The 19,077-nt window shown below is 35.5% G+C and overlaps 3 protein-coding genes and 1 non-coding gene across 13 annotated transcripts in view; 3 read left to right on the forward strand and 1 right to left on the reverse strand.

Moving 5' to 3' along the window:
• The first annotated feature begins 209 nt into the window (after positions 1-209).
• Positions 210-282, forward strand: Trnav-uac (transfer RNA valine (anticodon UAC)). The gene has a single exon. It is a non-coding gene; the product is annotated as a tRNA-Val (tRNA).
• A 3,307-nt stretch (positions 283-3,589) lies between these two features.
• Positions 3,590-7,445, forward strand: LOC106175694 (prostamide/prostaglandin F synthase-like). 2 transcript variants are annotated; one of them, XM_013557815.2, is made up of 6 exons: positions 3,591-3,785; positions 4,851-5,055; positions 5,670-5,721; positions 5,994-6,057; positions 6,481-6,556; positions 6,881-7,445. In XM_013557815.2, the coding sequence occupies exons 4-6, from the start codon at positions 6,001-6,003 to the stop codon at positions 7,036-7,038; spliced, it is 291 nt and encodes a 96-aa protein (XP_013413269.2). In that variant the 5' UTR covers positions 3,591-3,785; positions 4,851-5,055; positions 5,670-5,721; positions 5,994-6,000; the 3' UTR covers positions 7,039-7,445. The 2 variants fall into 2 exon arrangements, with proteins under 2 accessions (XP_086863685.1, XP_013413269.2); XM_087007559.1 differs by lacking the exon at positions 4,851-5,055 and having other exon boundaries at positions 3,590-3,785.
• Positions 7,446-7,535: 90 nt separating this feature from the next.
• Positions 7,536-14,627, reverse strand: LOC106175698 (zinc finger protein 330 homolog). Its single transcript, XM_013557820.2, has 9 exons — positions 14,354-14,627; positions 13,683-13,702; positions 13,365-13,435; positions 12,543-12,622; positions 11,819-11,945; positions 9,616-9,767; positions 9,302-9,419; positions 8,713-8,805; positions 7,536-8,382 (listed from the first exon to the last, which is right to left on the reverse strand). Exons 1-9 carry the CDS (start codon positions 14,465-14,467, stop codon positions 8,225-8,227), a joined length of 933 nt encoding a protein of 310 aa, XP_013413274.2. The 5' UTR covers positions 14,468-14,627; the 3' UTR covers positions 7,536-8,224.
• Positions 14,628-14,737: 110 nt separating this feature from the next.
• LOC106175697 (rho GTPase-activating protein 26) overlaps positions 14,738-19,077 on the forward strand; it is a 61,769-nt gene continuing 57,429 nt past the window's right edge. For 5 of the 9 annotated variants that reach the window (XM_087007552.1, XM_087007553.1, XM_087007555.1 and 2 more), the window contains exon 1: positions 14,739-14,985. In XM_087007552.1, the coding sequence (XP_086863678.1) occupies positions 14,832-14,985 (154 nt within the window). In that variant the 5' untranslated portion in view covers positions 14,739-14,831. Of the gene's footprint in view, positions 14,986-19,077 lie in introns of all 9 variants that reach the window. The other 4 variants (XM_087007548.1, XM_087007551.1, XM_087007554.1 and 1 more) reach the window with 2 other exon arrangements.

Raw genomic sequence — 19,077 nt, forward strand, 5'->3', positions numbered from 1 at the left:
CAATAGAAATGTTGTTCAGCTCCGAATAAGCGGGAGTCTTAGTCTGGAGAAAGGGTTCTGTAGTCTAGCAGTTATCACATTTGTTTCACACGCCGAAGGTCCCAGGATCGAAACCTGGTAGAACCAGTACTTAGGACATTGATTTTACATTTAACATTAGAAATATCGTTGAGTTCGGAGCGAGACGGGGAAAATGGCTAGAAATAAGGGGTTCTGTAGTGTAGTGGTTATCACGTCTGCTTTACACGCAGAAGATCCCAGGTTCGAAACCTGGCAGAACCAGCGTTTTCTTTTAGACTTTTGACAATGCCTCTTGTGAAAAATTGTGTTGCTCAGTCTCGAACGCTCGTTCAGGTTGTCCATCAAAAAGTTTTGTGGCACAGTGGTGCTCATATCTCCTTCACACGTTGGGGGTCTCACGTTTGAAATCTGTCAGAGCCGCTTCAAACTCACCATCTTTTGCACACGAGGTTTGAAAATGATCCATTTTCATGCTTTCTATGTCTGCATATCCTGCAAAGCTACCAGTACTAATCTTTCCCATTTTAGTCCTTAAATACAATAAAGCAGTAAAACCCCCTAAAATGGAAGTACCTAATGTGGTAACTGGAAGGCAAAACGGTCAATACGTCTACACATATATTTAGCACTAAATTATTCAATTAGATATTATATAAAACATCAAATCCAAGGACGGGACGAGTCGAACAATGTTTCATGATCAGGAAAAATTAATCTCGATAATTTTTCTCAAGAAAAAACTTGATTTTGCGCAAAAATCCCGCATTGGACACCTATTAAAAGTGATGAACTGCAGGGCTCTGAAGTGTACGGTTAGCACGAACTAAATAAGATTTTATATAATGAATTAGAAAATCAAAGTTCATAATTGCGACGTTGTCAAGAAGGCCGTCTTTGAAATAAGAAGTCCAATACCTTTATTGCAAGAAAATAATTTTATAAGCTTAATTTTAAGTAATTCAGAGCAATAAATAAGAATAACTCAAAGATCAATATACCAGTGTTCGGGACTCGTGCAATTGTTGAGAAACGTATAGCAGACGTCTCAAACTTGCTCAGTACTTCGGCATCGGTGATAGCAAAATAGTCTTGGAAAGGTTGAAGGAGCCTCCCAGAGCCATGAAAGCTGTACACGTCAGCCTTTGGCGTTGGCGAGTAGCTGGCAATGACCTCGGGCGCTATATGGGGTGATTCAAGTAAGATGTTTTCTCTTGAAGCCACCCGAAGATTATTTTTCATTTTTACCATTGTCCGCTCGGGGGCGTGTGTATTCAAATTTTGCCCAGAATCTTCATTTTTACTCAAGTTGCAGTTGTCTATGCTCGTGGTTTTCAATGACACAAAACTCTTTGTCTAAATGAAAAAAAAGGACATAAGAGAATAGAGATGTGAGCCTGTGTAAAGCTTAATTCATTATTATTCACAAAAATGAATTATTTGCGTAGTTGTTATGGTATGGCTCATTAAATTAATTAAAACGAATACGCTGCACGGGAAATACATAAAACAACAAAATAGTAAAAAAATGCAATCCTTTACAGTGCAACCTGGAAAATTTGGAGTATCAGTGTCGAAAACTTTATCATCTTCCTCAAGTAGCGCCCTAACACCAGAAAATGTCATTAAAATGCGCTATCTATCTTTCTAAATATAAAATTATCGAAGAGCAAAAGTACCTTATTTATTAGAATTTTCATCTCCGTCCCACACTTCCCCTTCTTTGTCGCTTTCTTCTTCTGTTTTCTCCCCCCACAGTATTATTAAAACATATAATGAGATAGGTACCCTGTCATTTGCAACATAAATGTACAAAAGTGATGACAAATGTTCAAGTATGAAAAGCCTTTCTTAAAATCGAAAGATAATACGAAAGCGACTTTGTCTAACTGAAAAAGTTTTGGGTCAAAAAGTGCGGTTATGTGTAAAAATTGCGCCCGTCTTACTCAATAATTTCTGTACGAAAAACAACTTTCAAAACAATTTGCTGTCATTTAACAATTTCATACTATTTTTTTTCATAATCAAGTCAGGTTAAGCTGTCATTTTTGAAGAGGAACCGGCCTATTTATTTCAGTATAACAGAAAAAAACCTATGATAGATAGAAAAGCAGCCCCCTCATAAAATAATGGCAAATGAAATAACCTGGATGCAAATTAAAAAAAAGTTGCAGATAAAAAGAAACTCATGTAGGCATCTATGGGGCCATTCAGAATAGATGATCCGAGTGCCAACTGATCCGCCGACTAAATATGGCCGACCACACTTCAAACGTGATGCCGCTAATTCCATGATGGTCTCCCCGCCTCCATACGCGCCGTCGCTGCAGGGGCCCAGCAATTAAACCTCGGATCCGAGATTCAATCCGTTTATTGAAGCGTGTGGATGTGGGGAGAGCATCGGGAATCAGCGGCATCCCTTTTGGAGTGTGGTCGGCCATATTTAGTCGGCGGATCAGTTAGCACTCGAATCATCTATTTTGAATGGCCCCTTTATTAATGTTGTAGAAAGCATTGTCAATCTTTCTGTATTTAAACGTTTTCACTATCTTTGAATGGTATCAGGTATGCGACTTACCGGGGGAGGTATGATTATATTACTGTCGATTATTTTATATAGTATATTTAGCCTATTTCAACTGTGACTGTTGCCGTTGAAGACAGAATTTTTTACGATGTCGCTTGCAGTGACATGTAGCGTCATCTTCAAGCGTTACGTTAGAGAGAGAGAGAGAGATTACTTTCCTATTTTATTTATTTATTTATTTATTTTTAATAAATGAGATATATGGAAAAGGATAACCTGTTGGCTCACACCGTGCAAACACCTTGTCCAGGCAGTTTCCTAAGGCAAGCTATTATAAACAGGGCGGTAGGCTGAGAAAAAAGCTTGGGGGCAGCTGGTGAAGGGCTACAGCTGGTGAAGGCCTGCAAGCAGGTTATTTGTGCCGCGTGTGGTACTCTTCAATACCCTGATTGAAGGAAAATGAATAAGCTTTTAATAGACAAGGAGAAAGGGTAACACTTGAAAGCACCCATCAAAAATAAATAAATAAATAAAATTCTCCTGGCAATCTCCGGCCCAGCTATAGTCAAATGATAAAAATTCAGTATATGTATATTTTTTTAATTATCGGTAAAATACTTGAAGAATTCATCTATTTTATTCTAAAAACCATTTAACAACGTGTAAAAAATTTTGCTGGCAATGGTAAATGACAAGACATGTATCCATAGGCCCTAACGTTATCTACTAGTAATATAAGTCACCGTTTATTAGACAAATTGATTCTTATCGTGTTTCACGCAATTATCACCAGAAGGAACAAAGTCAAAAGTTCTCTTTTTTATAGTCAAGTCATTGCTGTGACCCAATTTTTTTTTTTATTTAGCATTCTCTAAATGTCATGACATCATATATGCTCCACCTTAGTCCTAGATAATGACACCAACTTGGACCAGGCTCACAGACCTACTTGGTTAACCAAACTACTACTATCAACTACTTTGTCCAACAACAGAAGAGTCCTACTTTTTGACCCCGCTTATTGATCGGCTGTTATTTTTAACCGAAGTGCAATCAGTGATCTGCACATAAGGTCCTACAGACAACCACTCAAACAGACCCACGTCGAGCACGGCCGCAGTGACATTAACTCGAGTACAGGTTGACAGCCTCAGACGCGAGCAGGGACTGGAGAGCGCAGACGATGAGTGTCATCGACTCTCTTCGAGATGCTCAATTGCAGCCTGTTGGCGGCGGAGAGGTGAATAATAATGTTCAGTATACATAATATAATCTCTGTAGGTGCAGTTGATAATAATATGTAGGCCTAGCTAAAATTATGGCTATTGACAGTAGGCACACTATGGTATAGCGTGTCACAATGAGAATTGTCTTCAAACATGTAGCAAAACTTGTGCTTATTTAAAATACGACTCCAATATTTTTGTGTCAACCAAGAAAACTTTATCAGGGAATGAGGTCACTGGTGTTGTTTTATCTGGTCTCTTGGTGGACTCTAAAAATAACTGATGATGTTCTTTGTTGGGTTTTACTTTTTACAGCTTTTAAAGCCGCGTTTAGATTGTGGTAAGAAAATATATAATACAGTGGATACAGCAAGAGTAAGCAAGGTTAATGTTATTCAACAATATTTACAAATGTGCAAAGTGCCCAAGAGCTATGCGTTGTATTTTTGCACTGCGTACATTATATTGCATGCTATGACTTGCACTTTGTACGTTATGAGGACGCTAAATTCACTATAATATTATTTTTATTTTCATGAGTACACGGAGTTATCAATATATATGCATCTGTATTTGAATTTGTTGATTTGTTTACTGAATAAGGTTAACATGTAGTCATATTTACGAATTTCCTCACCGATTGGCAAATTATTTATTCTATTTGTGATTATGTACTCAACTTATCTTCTGAACTTATGCACAGAGACGATTATCGTCAAAAAAGTTTCCATGATGCAGATTTTGATGGCGCTTTCGCTATTCGATTTTAATATGTATTACCTTATTTTTCACTACAAATCATCTAACAATGCATAATACATATGGTGACTACACGTATCAACCTTTTTATCATGATGATAAAAAAGGCACGCCCCTATGCCTCAAATAAACCCAGATAAGCAGCCAAATATGCAATCTATACACTGGACCTAATTCTGAATACGATTTTGTGGCGTTGTGCTATTACCCTGTACGTCTACGCGGATTCCAAATTTAAGAAAGAATGGGCGAGATGCTTATTATCAAACATTAAAACATTGTTCATTTTTCAGTAACTGTAATTTTTTATTCATATTCAGACCATTACATATTCCAAACTGTGGGAAACGCAGATATGTTTGATATACTTCGTCCGATACTGGGGATGAATAACGTGCCGGCACTATCTCAAACTACTGACCAAGCTCAAGCCGAAGCTGGACGCTCACGGTGTCCGCACGGTGGCCATTGGTTATGAAGAGATAGGGCTGGACAATTTTCAGGAGGGGAACTTTTTCGGGGGAGGTAAGAGATAAGAAGCTGAACAATCATCTAACAATAAATATGGAAGGTGCCAATACTAACGATAAAGTTTCGAATCTTTGCGGAAAGTTGTCTTTGCTCGTCCATTGCAGTTTACGGACACGGGCGACAGTACGCTTAATTCAAATTTTATGGTCTTTTTGCATCACCAAGTCAAAACCGTTGACAAAATTACGATCTATGAACCAATTTTCAGTTCCAAGTTTTTTAGCCACTTTCGTAATAGACATGGTGACTGGCGGGTTTCACTCATAATGGTAAAATAGAAATTTTGAACTCGAAACTTTCGAGATCGTCCTTTTTTCAATAATTTTGGATAGGATGAACCTTGATTGTTAAATGAAAATGGTTGCAAATGACATGATTAATAATGTATGTTGTTATGATGAAGTGTATATTGTATAACACCAACTGTAGACCGTCTATGCCTTCAAACCCGTTAAATACATGATACAAGGATCGCGTTTGTTGCTCTGAAACTCCTCACCGAGATGCACATGTGAATCTGTACCATTTCTTTAGAAAAGTATTCATGTCAGACAATCGAAGTTTACTTATTGCCGATGTTGTTAACACGAATATCGTTTCATTTTCAGAACTTTTTATAGACTATGGGAAAACTGCACATAGCACCTTGGGGTTCACAAGGTATGTGGAAAGGCTTATATTTTCGTAGGCGTTGTGTCGTAACTAGGCGCTCTTCATGAGGTCTTTTTTAATTCGTCATGAGTCACTGCTTAATTATTTAAGGTAAAAGTTGTTACTTTTTTATATCAGAACTATATTTGTTAACACAAAGTTAACACAACCTACATGCGATTGCGAAAAATTGACGTAAACGTTAACTCTAACATGAAACGGTCTTTACGGTTTTAGTTTAATTTACTTATAAGCTGATGTTTATTTTATTTTTTGACTAGATTGAATATGTTCACCGGTATATACACCATGCTCAAGTCTAAGATGTGGCAGGCAACGAACGAAGTATGTACATGTATATGCACATGAATGCACCGAGTACAAAATTTATCGTTATTACCCCCCCTCCTGCTTATTATTATTATTATTATTATTATTATTATTATTATTATTATTATTATTATTACTTTTAATGGTAACCACACCCTCTCCCTGGGTGAAATCTTGCTTCCTACGTGACTGTTTACATGGTTGTTTAATTGTAATAATGCCCCGCATTTGTTAACGTTTTTAGAATACGTCCATCATTACTTAGAAAACGATAGAGAAAATACTCACATTACGAAAAGCATGGGCTTTCCAAATTATATGTAAAAATAAGCAACAAAATGGAAACGAAAAATGTTTACTTCTCCCCGCAACCGTGAATCGATATAATCATATTTCAGTGCTTTGTACAGCATTATTTTTGCAATTTGTATGTTCCAGGCAAAGAAAGATGGTGTTGAAGGATTAACAATAGGAGACAGATTTCAAAATGGTGGGATGCTTGCAGTTAGTGCAGGTTGGTTACGTCTTTATTTCCCCACTGTAGAACCAACATTTTCACTTAATTTTCAAAACCTAGGATTGGTCCCTAGTCAAAACCAAACGAAGAAAATCATATCAAATAGAAAAATAGCATTGGGAAATATCATATCTCAAAATTTTGACATATGCGTTTTTATTTAATTTCTCAAGAAGATCACGTTTTCGGTTCTTTACAAAAAATATTCTCAAGTACAGCACTATCAAAGTAATTGAAAAGTAAATCATGGTGCAAGTTTACAACCGCTTTTCTGTAATTGCTATATGCAGCAATAAGTTGCGCATCTACTCTTAATTGCAGGCGGAAAAGATGTTCTATTAAAATACATCCAAAGCGGGCCCGAAGAACACATGTCATTTGAAGACGTTTTTAAAGCCCTTGGCATTGAGGACAGCGTGCCTGACGAAGCAATGGCACCAGCCCCACAATGTGAGGGGGACGTATGCAAAATGAAGTAAAGGAGGCCGAAATAGTGTGTTTAAACTTTGGATAAGGAAGAGAAAGATCAATATTAGAATATGACAAGGATCGTTTTTCGGGTTCAAGGATAAATCTAATTTTTTAAAATTTACAATCATATTAAGTGTATTTTACTGAAAAAGTCTTGAAGATGTGTATGGCTATTTATTCAATTCCCCAAGCGTACAAACTTTCTGTGTACTGTTCATCTTAATATGCGTAAAGAATGAGCCAAGAACTGTGCAACATACCTGCTATCTGCAGGGCAAGTGAATGAAGTCTGTGTGCACAAACTCCAACTGAGGAAGCATGCAGATGGATAAATAATTGCCTTTCATATGGCACGTGGTTAACAGTTGCTTTTTCATAATATATAAAAATAATAAATATAAAATACTTATGGAAATGAATGCAGTCTTTTGGTTTTCTTTTCTGTTTGTTTTTTAAATTTTTATAAACGTTCTTCACCAGTAAAAGAAAATCACAAAGACATTCAATCATATGCATGTTCTTCATTTATTTCGGTGGTTTTAAATATATATATTTATTCACGAAATGTCTTCAACAAACAAGAAGTTCCCTTTTATTCCCTTAGTAGTTTCAAATAAAACAAATAAGTGACTACAGGGCTTTCATTTTTGAAGACTATTTTGGATAATTTTCCAAACTATAGTCTCAAACAGGGAAACTTGTGAATGCCCAACTTAAATATTGTAACAACTGAAATGGCGAAGCACCAGGAAGCATGAAGCACTTTCTCTTGGAAAAAAACAACATTTTCACAAAACCACATCTGACCATTGGTCCATAATTAAATTCATTTCTACACAAACGTAAAATCCAAAAGAACAAGTTTTCATTTAGAATCATAAGAATGGAAAAAAAAATCTTTGGTCAGGGTCCTGTAAGACCTCTTAAATCAGATAGCTGACTTTGTGATATTTGTATATCAATATCTTTGATATCAATAAACTGGCTACTGTCACCCCTGAGAATAAAACCCTCATTAAAAGGATAATAACTTATTTAAGGGACCAAGTTTTAAGTCCAAAAAGTCAAAGCAAGCAGCCTTTAAGGTTCTTAGTGAAATACTTCATCAGCTAAATCTAAGTAAAATCAAGATTTTGACTCAAAATGTGGTTCTTAAAGGATTTTTTTCTAAGGCCAGATCACTTCTTCTTCAACTTAGTCTTGAATGGTCAATTTAGATGCTTCTTCAGCTGGTATTGCCTCATCATCTTTATCTTCTTTTTCAGTGTTGTCTTCTTCCTCAGACTCTTCGTCTTCTTCTTCCTCCTCCTCCTCAGAATCCTCATCTCCACCTCCACCACCATAGGATCCTCCTTAAAAAAAGAATATAATCAGTCTGTTGTGATTGTAAAGGTACAAAACACTTTATTAATGCAACATAATTCAGAATTTCATACACACATCAATAAAACACGAATAAATAAATGATTGTGGTTATTTGGTTCATTTTTGTTTACTTCTTTTGGAAGATTATACGTATTTATCTTCACAACAAAGAGATACTGCCTTTATAATAATCACATTCACACACACACATTCAATTAGACATGCACATATTGGTATAAGCAAATCTGCTCTTAAAAAATTCAAGCAAGAAAATTCTTTCACAATATTGTCATACAGTTCTATCAAATTCCACCAACCATATCCGTAAAATCCGCCATATACTCCTCCCTCATAATCGTCGTCCTCATCCTCGCCTCCATTGGCTATGCGACCAAAGTTGTAATTACGTGCTGAAATTAAAAATAAGCACATCTAAAGCATCTCAATATCATGTTATGGTTTTTCGTTCTTAATAGTTTTAAATAAACTTATATTAACAATCATCTGGTGCCATGTTATAAACTCATGGCTACTATTCAATGTTATGTCAAGTTAGGGCTGGCTTACTAAATTTATAAATAAAAACAAATCCGAATATCCAAGTGAATTTGTTGCCTTAAAGTGAACTTCTAATGCCACCTCCTGTAGCAAAGTGGATTAACATTTTATTCTGTAACTTCAATCAACAGTCCACTTAAGTTTATGTGAACTGCTGTCAAAGGGTCTGTTTCACTTAAGTCTTATGTCAGCTACGGGGCTAAAATCTTAGCCTACAAGACCAATATCATAAAGTCAACTTTATGTAGATGGCTATCAGAAATTTTTAACAGTCTAAAATTAGCCCAAGAAATAAAATAAGTTTTTGTGAAACAAGCCCAATGGTTATATATTATATGTAATACTTACTGGACATACTAAGCTCTCTTGTTTCTTGGGTCTCAAAGCCACACTTGGGGCAAGGTAGAGGTTGACCTTTGTTGTACTTGACACCTTTCCTTTTGACATGCTCATCACAGAAAGTGATCTATTAACAAATAAATAAATAAATAAATAAACAAACAAACAAATAAAATCATAATAATAACAAATTAGTTTTTTGCAAAGGTAATAAATTAACAAGTTTAAGCCATCAAAGAAATGTAAAGAAAAATGCAAAAATTATTTTCAATATCAATAAAATCATATGTTTTAATATCACTTGCTGTGACACACAGTTTTACCTTACACCTAAGACAGGAGTACTGCCCTAGTTTGTTACAAGAGTTACACTTGTAAGAGTCGGACTCTATCTGCTGGCACATGGCCTGGTGCTCAAACTGGTCATCTTCACACATGAAATTATTGCAGTAACAGCACTGGAACATTCTACCACCTGTGATAAACAAATTATTATAATTATTGCGGAATTTTTCTTGGTCACAATAAAGCAAGTGCCATGACTAATTATTAGAAATAAATATGGACCCCGCTCCCCCCAAAAAAAGAGACACCACCACCAGTCTTATGCTTGACAAGCTCTATAAAATTCAATCAACAAAAATTCTCAAAATATGCAAAAATATATATATATAACCAAAAAGGGTACAATCAAAATTCAGTTCATCATAAAAAAGTAGGTCAAAAGTCAATTTTAAGGTCACAGTAAATTGCCAGTATGACTTCCTATTCAAGTTCAATAGTAACTATGAACCTATCTCTGCTAGTTTTGGAGATAAAAGGGAACAAAAATTTGCAAAGTTCAGTTCATGATGAAAAGTAGGTCAAAGGTCAATTTTAAGGTCACAGTAAATTGCTTCTAATGACTTTCTATTCAAATTCAATAGTAACTATGGGCGTATCTTTGCCAGTTTTGAAAGTATAAACATTAAAAAAGTTGCAAAGTTCAGTTTAAGGAGTAAAGTAGGTCAAAGGTCAAGGTCACACTCAGATTGCCAGTATATGACTTCCTATTCAACTTCAATAGTAACTATGGACCTGTCTCTGCCAGGTATGGAGTTAAAAGGGAAATATATGACTTCCTATTCAAGTTCAATAGTAACTATGGACCTATCTCTGCCAGGTATGGAGTTAAAAGGGAAATAAATTAGCAGAGTTCAGTCCATGATAAAAAGTAGGTCAAAGGTCAATTTCAAGGTCACACTCAGATTGCCAGTATATGACTTCCTATTCAACTTTAATAGTAACTATTGACCTATTTCTGCCACTTTTGGAGATAAAAAGGAACAAAAATTTGCAAAGTTCAGTTCATGGTGAAAAGTAGGTTAAAGGTCAATTTCAAGGTCACATTTAGATTGCCAGTAAATGACTTCCTATTCAACTTAAATAATAACTATTGACCTATCTCTGCCAGTTTTGGAGATATAAGGGACTAAATGTTACAATTCTGAGTTACAATAACGTGCCACCACAATGTACTTTTTAATACAGCATAACACCAAAACTGTATGAAATACAAAAAAAATGGAGACCACCTTCAATGTAGGGCTTTACATGCTCTACAAAATGCAAAAAAGAATGGGTCTCTAGCATTAACGGTTCCCGAATTAGAGACAGTTTTCAGTTTCGGTATCTTATGGCCTCTACTCCTGTGAAAATGCACTGACTGACCCCAAATTCACGGAGATGAAAGATGATCCAAAGGGTAACACTTTCCAATAATATTATTGGTTAAGTCTGTGTGGTGTCTGAATAACAGCGCAAATAACTTATTTTTCGTAAAAAAATGTCGTTTTTTTGAAAAATTTGGCCCGTTTGACCTTGAAATAAAGGTCAAAGGTCAAATCCAAGGGCATATTTGAAATCTACACATATGACTTTTGGGTTCAAGTTGAGGTTATATGTGACCTAAATCCAAGAGATTGGGACAGGGGTCTATGCGGTCTAGGAGGAGAAGTGGTAACGGTGACTTGTATCCAGCTCCAGTACGCGGAGCCGGACGAGATGGGTCAGGACTAAAACCATGAGTACCGCCAGCGTACATTCTGGTGGTACTAATAATAATAAAAGTAAAGTGTTACAGCTGGATAAGATATTACAAAACATCGAAAAGAACAAACTAAAAACTGAGCACATTCCCTTAGTTCCAATAAAGGCAGGTCCATGACTCATTAAACACAATGAAATAAATGAAGAACTTTGTTCACAACACATCAACAGGGTTAATGTAATACTCATAAAAATCTCTTACAAACAGGAAGGCAGGGAAAGGCAAATAGAGATTTTTTCAGAAAAGAGATTTAACTCAGTCACTCACACTTCCTTATTTACTCTCCACAGCGTCAGAAATGAAGCAGGATGGACATGAAACAATCATAACAGTGGTCCCAAGCTTAAGGCAGACAGCACTGGAAGTCTCAAGGGAAAGGCTTATGTGCGATCCCACAGGAAGAGGAATTAACTATTAACCCACACTTAATGACTTACCTTGATCCCATACTCCACGTTTACACTCCTGACACACTGCATCTCGCAAGACGCATGTGCATGCATGCGTGGTGAGGCACTTTCTGCCATGACACACCCAGCACTCGCAGAAATCACAGATAGCACCCTGAAATCAGAAGATTTCTTTCAAATTTGAACTGTTCTTGTATGAAGATAAATTACGTGTGTTTACAGTCTTGTCAGATTGGATGCACTTTTTTCAACTTGTCTCACAAAAAAAACTTACCTCGAAAACTGGTTTACATGTTTAGATTGTTTCAAATTAAATCTATAGTACTCCGCATTGACAAAATATTGGTCTGGAGCATCAGTCATGCTATAAAACACAACATTTTTTCATTTAATTGGACTACTGTTGATTTTGCTTGTGTCAAAATAGACCTAAATTTTGCTTTTAAAATTTAGACCAATTTTCAGGCTTAAGTTCTTCTGTGAAATCACCCAAGGTAGTCTGATTATGATAAGTTCACTATAAGAGACTAACTTCAGGCACAAGATGCACTATAATGTATTGAACAACAGAGAGATTAGAACTAATCTTTGACACAGCCAGGGTGTGTTGCAATTAGTTGTACTGAAATGGAACAAACCATCTGTCTGAAAGGACATCCTGCATAAACTTGACTTAATATGGAGCAAGATGCAAATGGTGATTTACATTGATGCAAAAAATTAATGACTTCTGTAGCCAGTGGTAACTTACCACCATTCCAAGACCAGTTGTGAATTGTCCAGGATGTTTTACCACACAGTCTCCAGTCTTCATCATACATTTCTGCTTGCCTGAGAATATACAATGGACACAATATAAGACACAAAAAATATCAAATACTTCTTATCATTATAAACGCAATCATCACTAAACTTAAGTCAATATTAATGCTTATACACATACTCTTAGATGGCAGTACAAAATTTCTGAGGTTTAGGTAAAAAGACATTTTGAACCAAGATGTGTTACATGTGACAGTTGTGATGAATTGTTTTATTTGTGGTTGGGGAGATAGTTTGTATTCAGTGTGCTACCCGGGTTGTATTTTGTTTGGTGTACTGGTCTAGATGGTGTGTGTTAGATGTCCCATGGATTGTGTTGGATGTGTTATTAAGATGCATTCCATTTGGTGCTGGTTGAGATAGATGCAATGCCTGCTGGCTGAGATTGAATGTTTTAAGACTCCTGGTTAAGAAGAATATTTTTAAGAAAAAGAGCATACCTGATCAGAATAAAAAATATAGTGTTACGTTGGTCTGTAAAGATGGGCAATGTTTCTAAGGCTGGTTGAGATGGGAGGGACGGGTCTAGAAAAAGCCTACGCCTGGTAGACTTGTGAAGATAACGATGAAAACGGATGCCACCTTAGACATGTATCAGTCTGGAGCATATTTAGTCATGTTTTATAAGACTAAAATTTGGCCAAATGCAAAAGGTGATTAACATTGATATAAGAAGTTAAATAAACCCCCAGGTACGTGCTAAAGGAATAGGAGATGGAGCAAGCAGCAGAATTACTGAATACATACATACCACATTCTCCACAAATAGGCAGTCTCTGTAAAGCACTGCAAAAATAGCAAAATGCCCGATTTTTCTGAACTCTGAAACAAAGATTCATCAAAAATGAACAAAAAGTTGTGAAATTGAACTTATAATCCTATTTAACAAAACTGATTCATTAAGAGATAATTAAAAAAATATTCCGTTCTTTTTTCATTACCAAATTAGAAAATGAAAGGTATATGATTTGTTCTTCTCTTTAACCTTTCAAAAGCAAATTTTAAGCAAAAAATTAAAAAAAAAAACTTAAAATTTTCATAATTACTAAACAATGTTGTTCATTCGTACCTTTTACATTGGTCACACTCCTGAAATCAAAAGTATGAATTCCTTTATTAATCAATAAAGACACAATATTTACCAACAATACCTTTTTATATTCACATCTTATTTTTTAAGGGAAAAAATTAACCTTCCTCTGAGCAATTGGTAATTAGTTATTAACAACAAGAGCTCCTTCAACATTTCAAAATTGAAATTTTCTTTTATGTCAGAAAATGAATACAGATGAGGTAGGAGTGTGCAGACAATTTTTATTATCACCATGGCCCATATCGTACGTTTAAGACTAAAAAGTTAACAGCAAATAAAAAAGATGACTCAACTGTGATCATATTTTATTATGAAAGTATGATCATGGACTGATATATGAAATCAGTCTCACAGTATGGACAAGAGCCTTGAGGACACTTAGTCAATAATATAACCAATGTACATGTAACATTTCTTGTCAATGGCAACTAAGCTATGCGACTTCATTACGTCTTACTACGGTTGTAGTCACATCAATCGATGAATGAATTATCATATATTATTACAGAAAGCTAGTGTGATATTCAAAGGGGGCTACACGTTTTTCAGAATAACATTTGATCAAGGTGACAGTTGAGTGTACAGGTGTAATATGTCGGCCTCCACTCAGGCAACTAATTCAGATGGGTCTGACAAAACTTATTTACCATTATTGAATTACAGGGTCTATCAGCAAGTGGACGGCTGGCAGACCGGATTCCCCTCTGTCTCTCCTTCATCTTCTCTGCCTTCTTCCTCGCCCCCGTCTTCTTTTTCGGCATTTTTACGGTCAATTTTTAAAGTACAGACTCCTACTTTCAGAAAGCATGACTAGCATGTGGCAGTCAAGAGAGCACGACTCCAATGACTTACAAATGTCCTTAAAACGAAACTTTAAAAAGCTCAAAAAGAATAGGAAAATATAATATGTAACTCAAACATGTATAAAGAAGAAGTGAACCGTTTTATCGGCAAATTCAAGGGGATATGAGTTTTATTTTTAAGGCAACTGACCAGCTATAACGGAGGACAGCAATTTTCCTTTGCAAGTGTTTGCGCATGCGCATTCACAAGCGGAAATCGCCATTTTGCAAACAAGTTCGAAATGTAGGTGTGTAAAACCAGAGACTTTTCTACTTCACAGCCATGGGATTACAGCCGCTCGAATTCAGTGACTGTCTCACTGACAGTCCGTATTTTAGAGACAATTTGCACTCACATGAGAAGGAATTGGAGCGAACCAGCAAATCGATCAAAAATCTAGTGCAGGAATGCAAGGAAGTGTTGACTGCAACCAGAAGTAAGTTAAAACATCGATAAGGCTGTGACATATTTTATATATCATTATCAGCTGCTTTAATTTTGGCATCAAAAACTCATCAGCTGTGGCATAGATTTAAGAAGTACGTGTGTTATGAGACTGTCATTTCTAGCTCTAAAGACTAAATACTCCGAGCTGTCAAGTAACAGTCTTTCCCCATTAAATTGGGATGATTTATTTGATGGATATAAATAATCTGAATCTGATGTTAGCTTGGTAAGTGCCTCCTGCTTGTTCGAGGTTTGCCTTGTTTAAGGTTCTAGTGTGGGGCATTAATTTTAAGCTATGATTGGCCCCACAATGAGTAGAATAAAGTTGGTTTTGGAACAGAGTTACTTCCTGGTCCCCCCCCCCCCCTCCAAAAAAAAATAATAATAAATAAATAAATAAAATTTAAAAAATAACAATAAGTAAATAAGTGATAGAATAAGAATTTTATTAAGATACAAATCCAATTCCATGTCCTCATTTAAAATTAAATAAAAACAAATTTTTATTCTGAAAAGTGAAAGTTGAAAAGTGAAGGTCAGGTAAAATAGGGAGCACAAGTCTATATAATAAGTATCCCTGCAGTGCATACTTGTAGTTTATAGGCAAAATTCAAGTGAACTGTATAATGATACCCCCACGCTAGATATGAGTGACATAACTGTCTCTTTCTCACAAAAATTGTACTCGTAACTCATGGCTTAGTCACTAAGATGATTATCCACATAAGCCTATCAGTGTATCATGTAGCCAGGGGCTATTGTTCAGGTCAAACCTAAAGACATGCTCCAGTAGTCTGCTTAACAGATATTATTCATTTAGATGGTTGGGTGTAAGCTCATAAACTTTGATACATGGTGGCTAATGATATTGGGTGGCCCTTGAAGTAGGGATTAATTGAAAAGATTTTTTATTTAGCAGAATACGTATTATTAAGTTACTTCCATGGGATGGCAGTATCTTGTGTGGAATTGAACATTGTTAGTTTGTTTAAAATTTTTCCCTTGTATCCATGATATATTTAAATGTATATTATTTATTTACACATAACTAAATATTTTTTTAAGTGTGAAATATTTGATACTATATTTTGTTGAATTCTTTTTATATTTTTGCAAAGTAGAAAAAAAAAATTATGTACTTCAAAAATAAAATGGTGAAAATTGATTGGATATATAGTTTTAGCATCCAGAGAAGATATATCTAGAAGAACACATTAATTTACTCAGGGTAAATCTGGGGAGGGTAATAACAAGTATTAATGTGAATTCTGATAGTGACATTATCCCCTTTACTCTTCTTAATGCCTGTAATTCCTTTGTCATTTCTAAGTCAATTTGCTCCACTGACCATTGGCATCCATCTAATGACCAGTGTACATTTGGGGGTCAGTGAAGTGACCGAGGTGATGCACAACAATGAACACACACCAGTCCTCTGTGTTAATCTCCCATTTGATCTTGGTGCACACCCAGTGTGTTAGATTTCTAACAAGTATAGCAAAATAAGTCAATAGATATTTTTTTTTATGCAAGCACTGTGTGAAAATTTGTAAGGATGATTTGGTAACCAAACTAAAATAGTAACCAGTTAGTGCATATATAATCTTGAAGCTCATTTTGTAAGTTGATATATGTGTGTTTAATGTTCATATATTTAAAACATTCACTTGTTAAAAAGAGTGTTTTCACTTCTGAAGTATGAGGGATAACAAATGTGCTTGAACTTGAAATAAAAGGTACTAGTATTAACAGACTGATTCCCATAAATGAGCTCCCCTTTGTCTCCTTTATTTACTGATACCTAAAGATAAAACAGGTAACATATAGACCATCCAAAATCATATTGTCTTCAATGCATATATTATCTGAAGGCTTATTCACATGAAGAAGAACTTGACACGAACCATACTGAAAATTGAAATCACGAGCACCAGTATCCTGGTTGCTTTTGAAATATTGGGTTTCACATATAGTAGATGTGAACTCGACCATCAATAATAAAAAAAAGTTCCCCTATCTTGTGATCTGCATAGCATTATTGTGGTGAAGGTGCCAAACCAACGAGAAAGTAACACTCACTTTCACATCAGGGACCAAAGGAACAGGGTGGGAAAATGTGATCAGAAAATACATTTTATTTCTGTCAGTGATTGTGGCATCAAAATTGGAAAGAAAAAAATGAATGAGCAGGTACCTGCAGACAGGCAAACTGTACCTGGTTGAGCTAAGTCATATGTGACTATGTCTGTATTATAATACATGACAAATCAGTAGATAAAATGAATGATATGATTGCTTATTGAAATGGTACAAAAATATTATAATAAAGATAATAATTATATACCCCAAAACAATATTTTGACAGATAATATGCATTTAAAATGTTCAAGTAGTAGTGAAAAATGAGTTGGCTTCATGTCAGTAGGTGCATTTGTGTGAGGAACTTTAAAAAAAACTTTGTAATAACTAGGCACTGCCATTAGTGAGGCGTCCAAAAATTTCAAGCAATAACCGTACATTTTTACCAAGTTTTTCTGCTGTAGACTCAAAATGAAATACTCGGCCTTGATCAAGCCAACAACTTCAAACTATTAATTGGCAGTGAAGCTTGCGTGGTTTATTCACCCTAGTAGATCACCTAAGATATATACATCTTAAAGGTGCTTAAAGTTTACCTTGGTGGCAATGATGAGGTCTATTTGCAGAAGCATATTTACTAAGTTGATGAGAAACCTCTTTTCCCAATTGATTGATCCAAGAATGTATAGTTTTGTCAGTAAAAATTTATTAAAAAATACCAGATTTTATTACATGCTTGTTAGTTCTTCATATTTAATTACATGCTTCACATGCTTACTACCCACCCCCACTGTATATATTATAGGGTAACTTTCCTTATAACACTTTAAGTTTCACATCTGTCTGAGTCACACAGCAAATGGCTGTTTCATGACTTAATAGTATTCAAGGACCCTATATCACCAAACATTATGTTACCATAAGAGTGTTATATGAGGCATTTTCAAAACATTTTTTTCACAAGATAGTTAGGGTAAACGGAGTTATCCTGTATGGCAGTTTTCTTAAATAAAGCTGAAATCTGATGGATTTTAAAATTTTGATGCAGGCTTATGTCTGGGTGTTATATTGCAATGCTCAATTTGTGACAAACAGCTGTCCCAATTATTCATTTATTTACATAAAAAGAGAGAGAGAGAGAGAGAGAGAGAGAGAGAGACCGGGACCGAGAGTTCAAAGTCAAATTCTCAAAATAAAAAATGTAGAATAACTGTTTGCATGACCCTCTCTTAAATGTTTTATTTCAACTTTACGGGGCAGTCTCTTACAATAAGTCTAAATATTACCTCATGCTGTGGAGCATCATCAGGGCTTGACATTAAGAGTGGCCCACTGGCCCTGGGCCACTGAAAACTGACCTAGGGCCATTGAATCACTGGGGTCACTGGCCCAAAGAGCAAGTAAAATGTCATGTGTCCTTGCAATATTCACCAATGTCTCGGGCCAGTATCGAAAAAAGTTAGTGTCAAGCCCTGATCATGCTGCATTCAAATTTCCTTTTGCTTGTGAAGATCAGATGCTATTTTCAACCAGCATTTTCTGTATGGTTTATGTTTCAATTATAGCAGGTTAAATGCTGGAAAATCACACATGATTTTTAGCAAGCACTAGAACAACCCTAAAGATTTACAAAGCCGATGGGTGCTTGAAGTATCTAATTTAGCATCTATATTACTAGTATTTGAAGACTGAATTAGATTTAAAATTACATCGCAACTGTTTTGATATAACAATGTAGATGCATACGATACAATGAATAAAGATTTACTAAGATTTACTATAAAGAGTGACAATACAGAAAAAATATTAAAGCTTCAAATCCTGCTTTTGGGCTGTTGAATTACACTAAGGTTACTATTATATTTACTTATTTGGAACCAACTGGGGCTTTGTTATTAACAGGCAACTAGCCATTTTTTATCAGCACACCTCATGTGTTTCCATATACACTGTCCATTTCTATTTCCATAAATGGAGCTCAGCAGGCGTGTCAGTAATATAG

Source organism: Lingula anatina, chromosome 3 (assembly GCF_051362555.1).
Source record: "Lingula anatina isolate TDL-2025a chromosome 3, LinAna3.0, whole genome shotgun sequence".
Classification (NCBI taxonomy): domain Eukaryota; kingdom Metazoa; phylum Brachiopoda; class Lingulata; order Lingulida; family Lingulidae; genus Lingula; species Lingula anatina.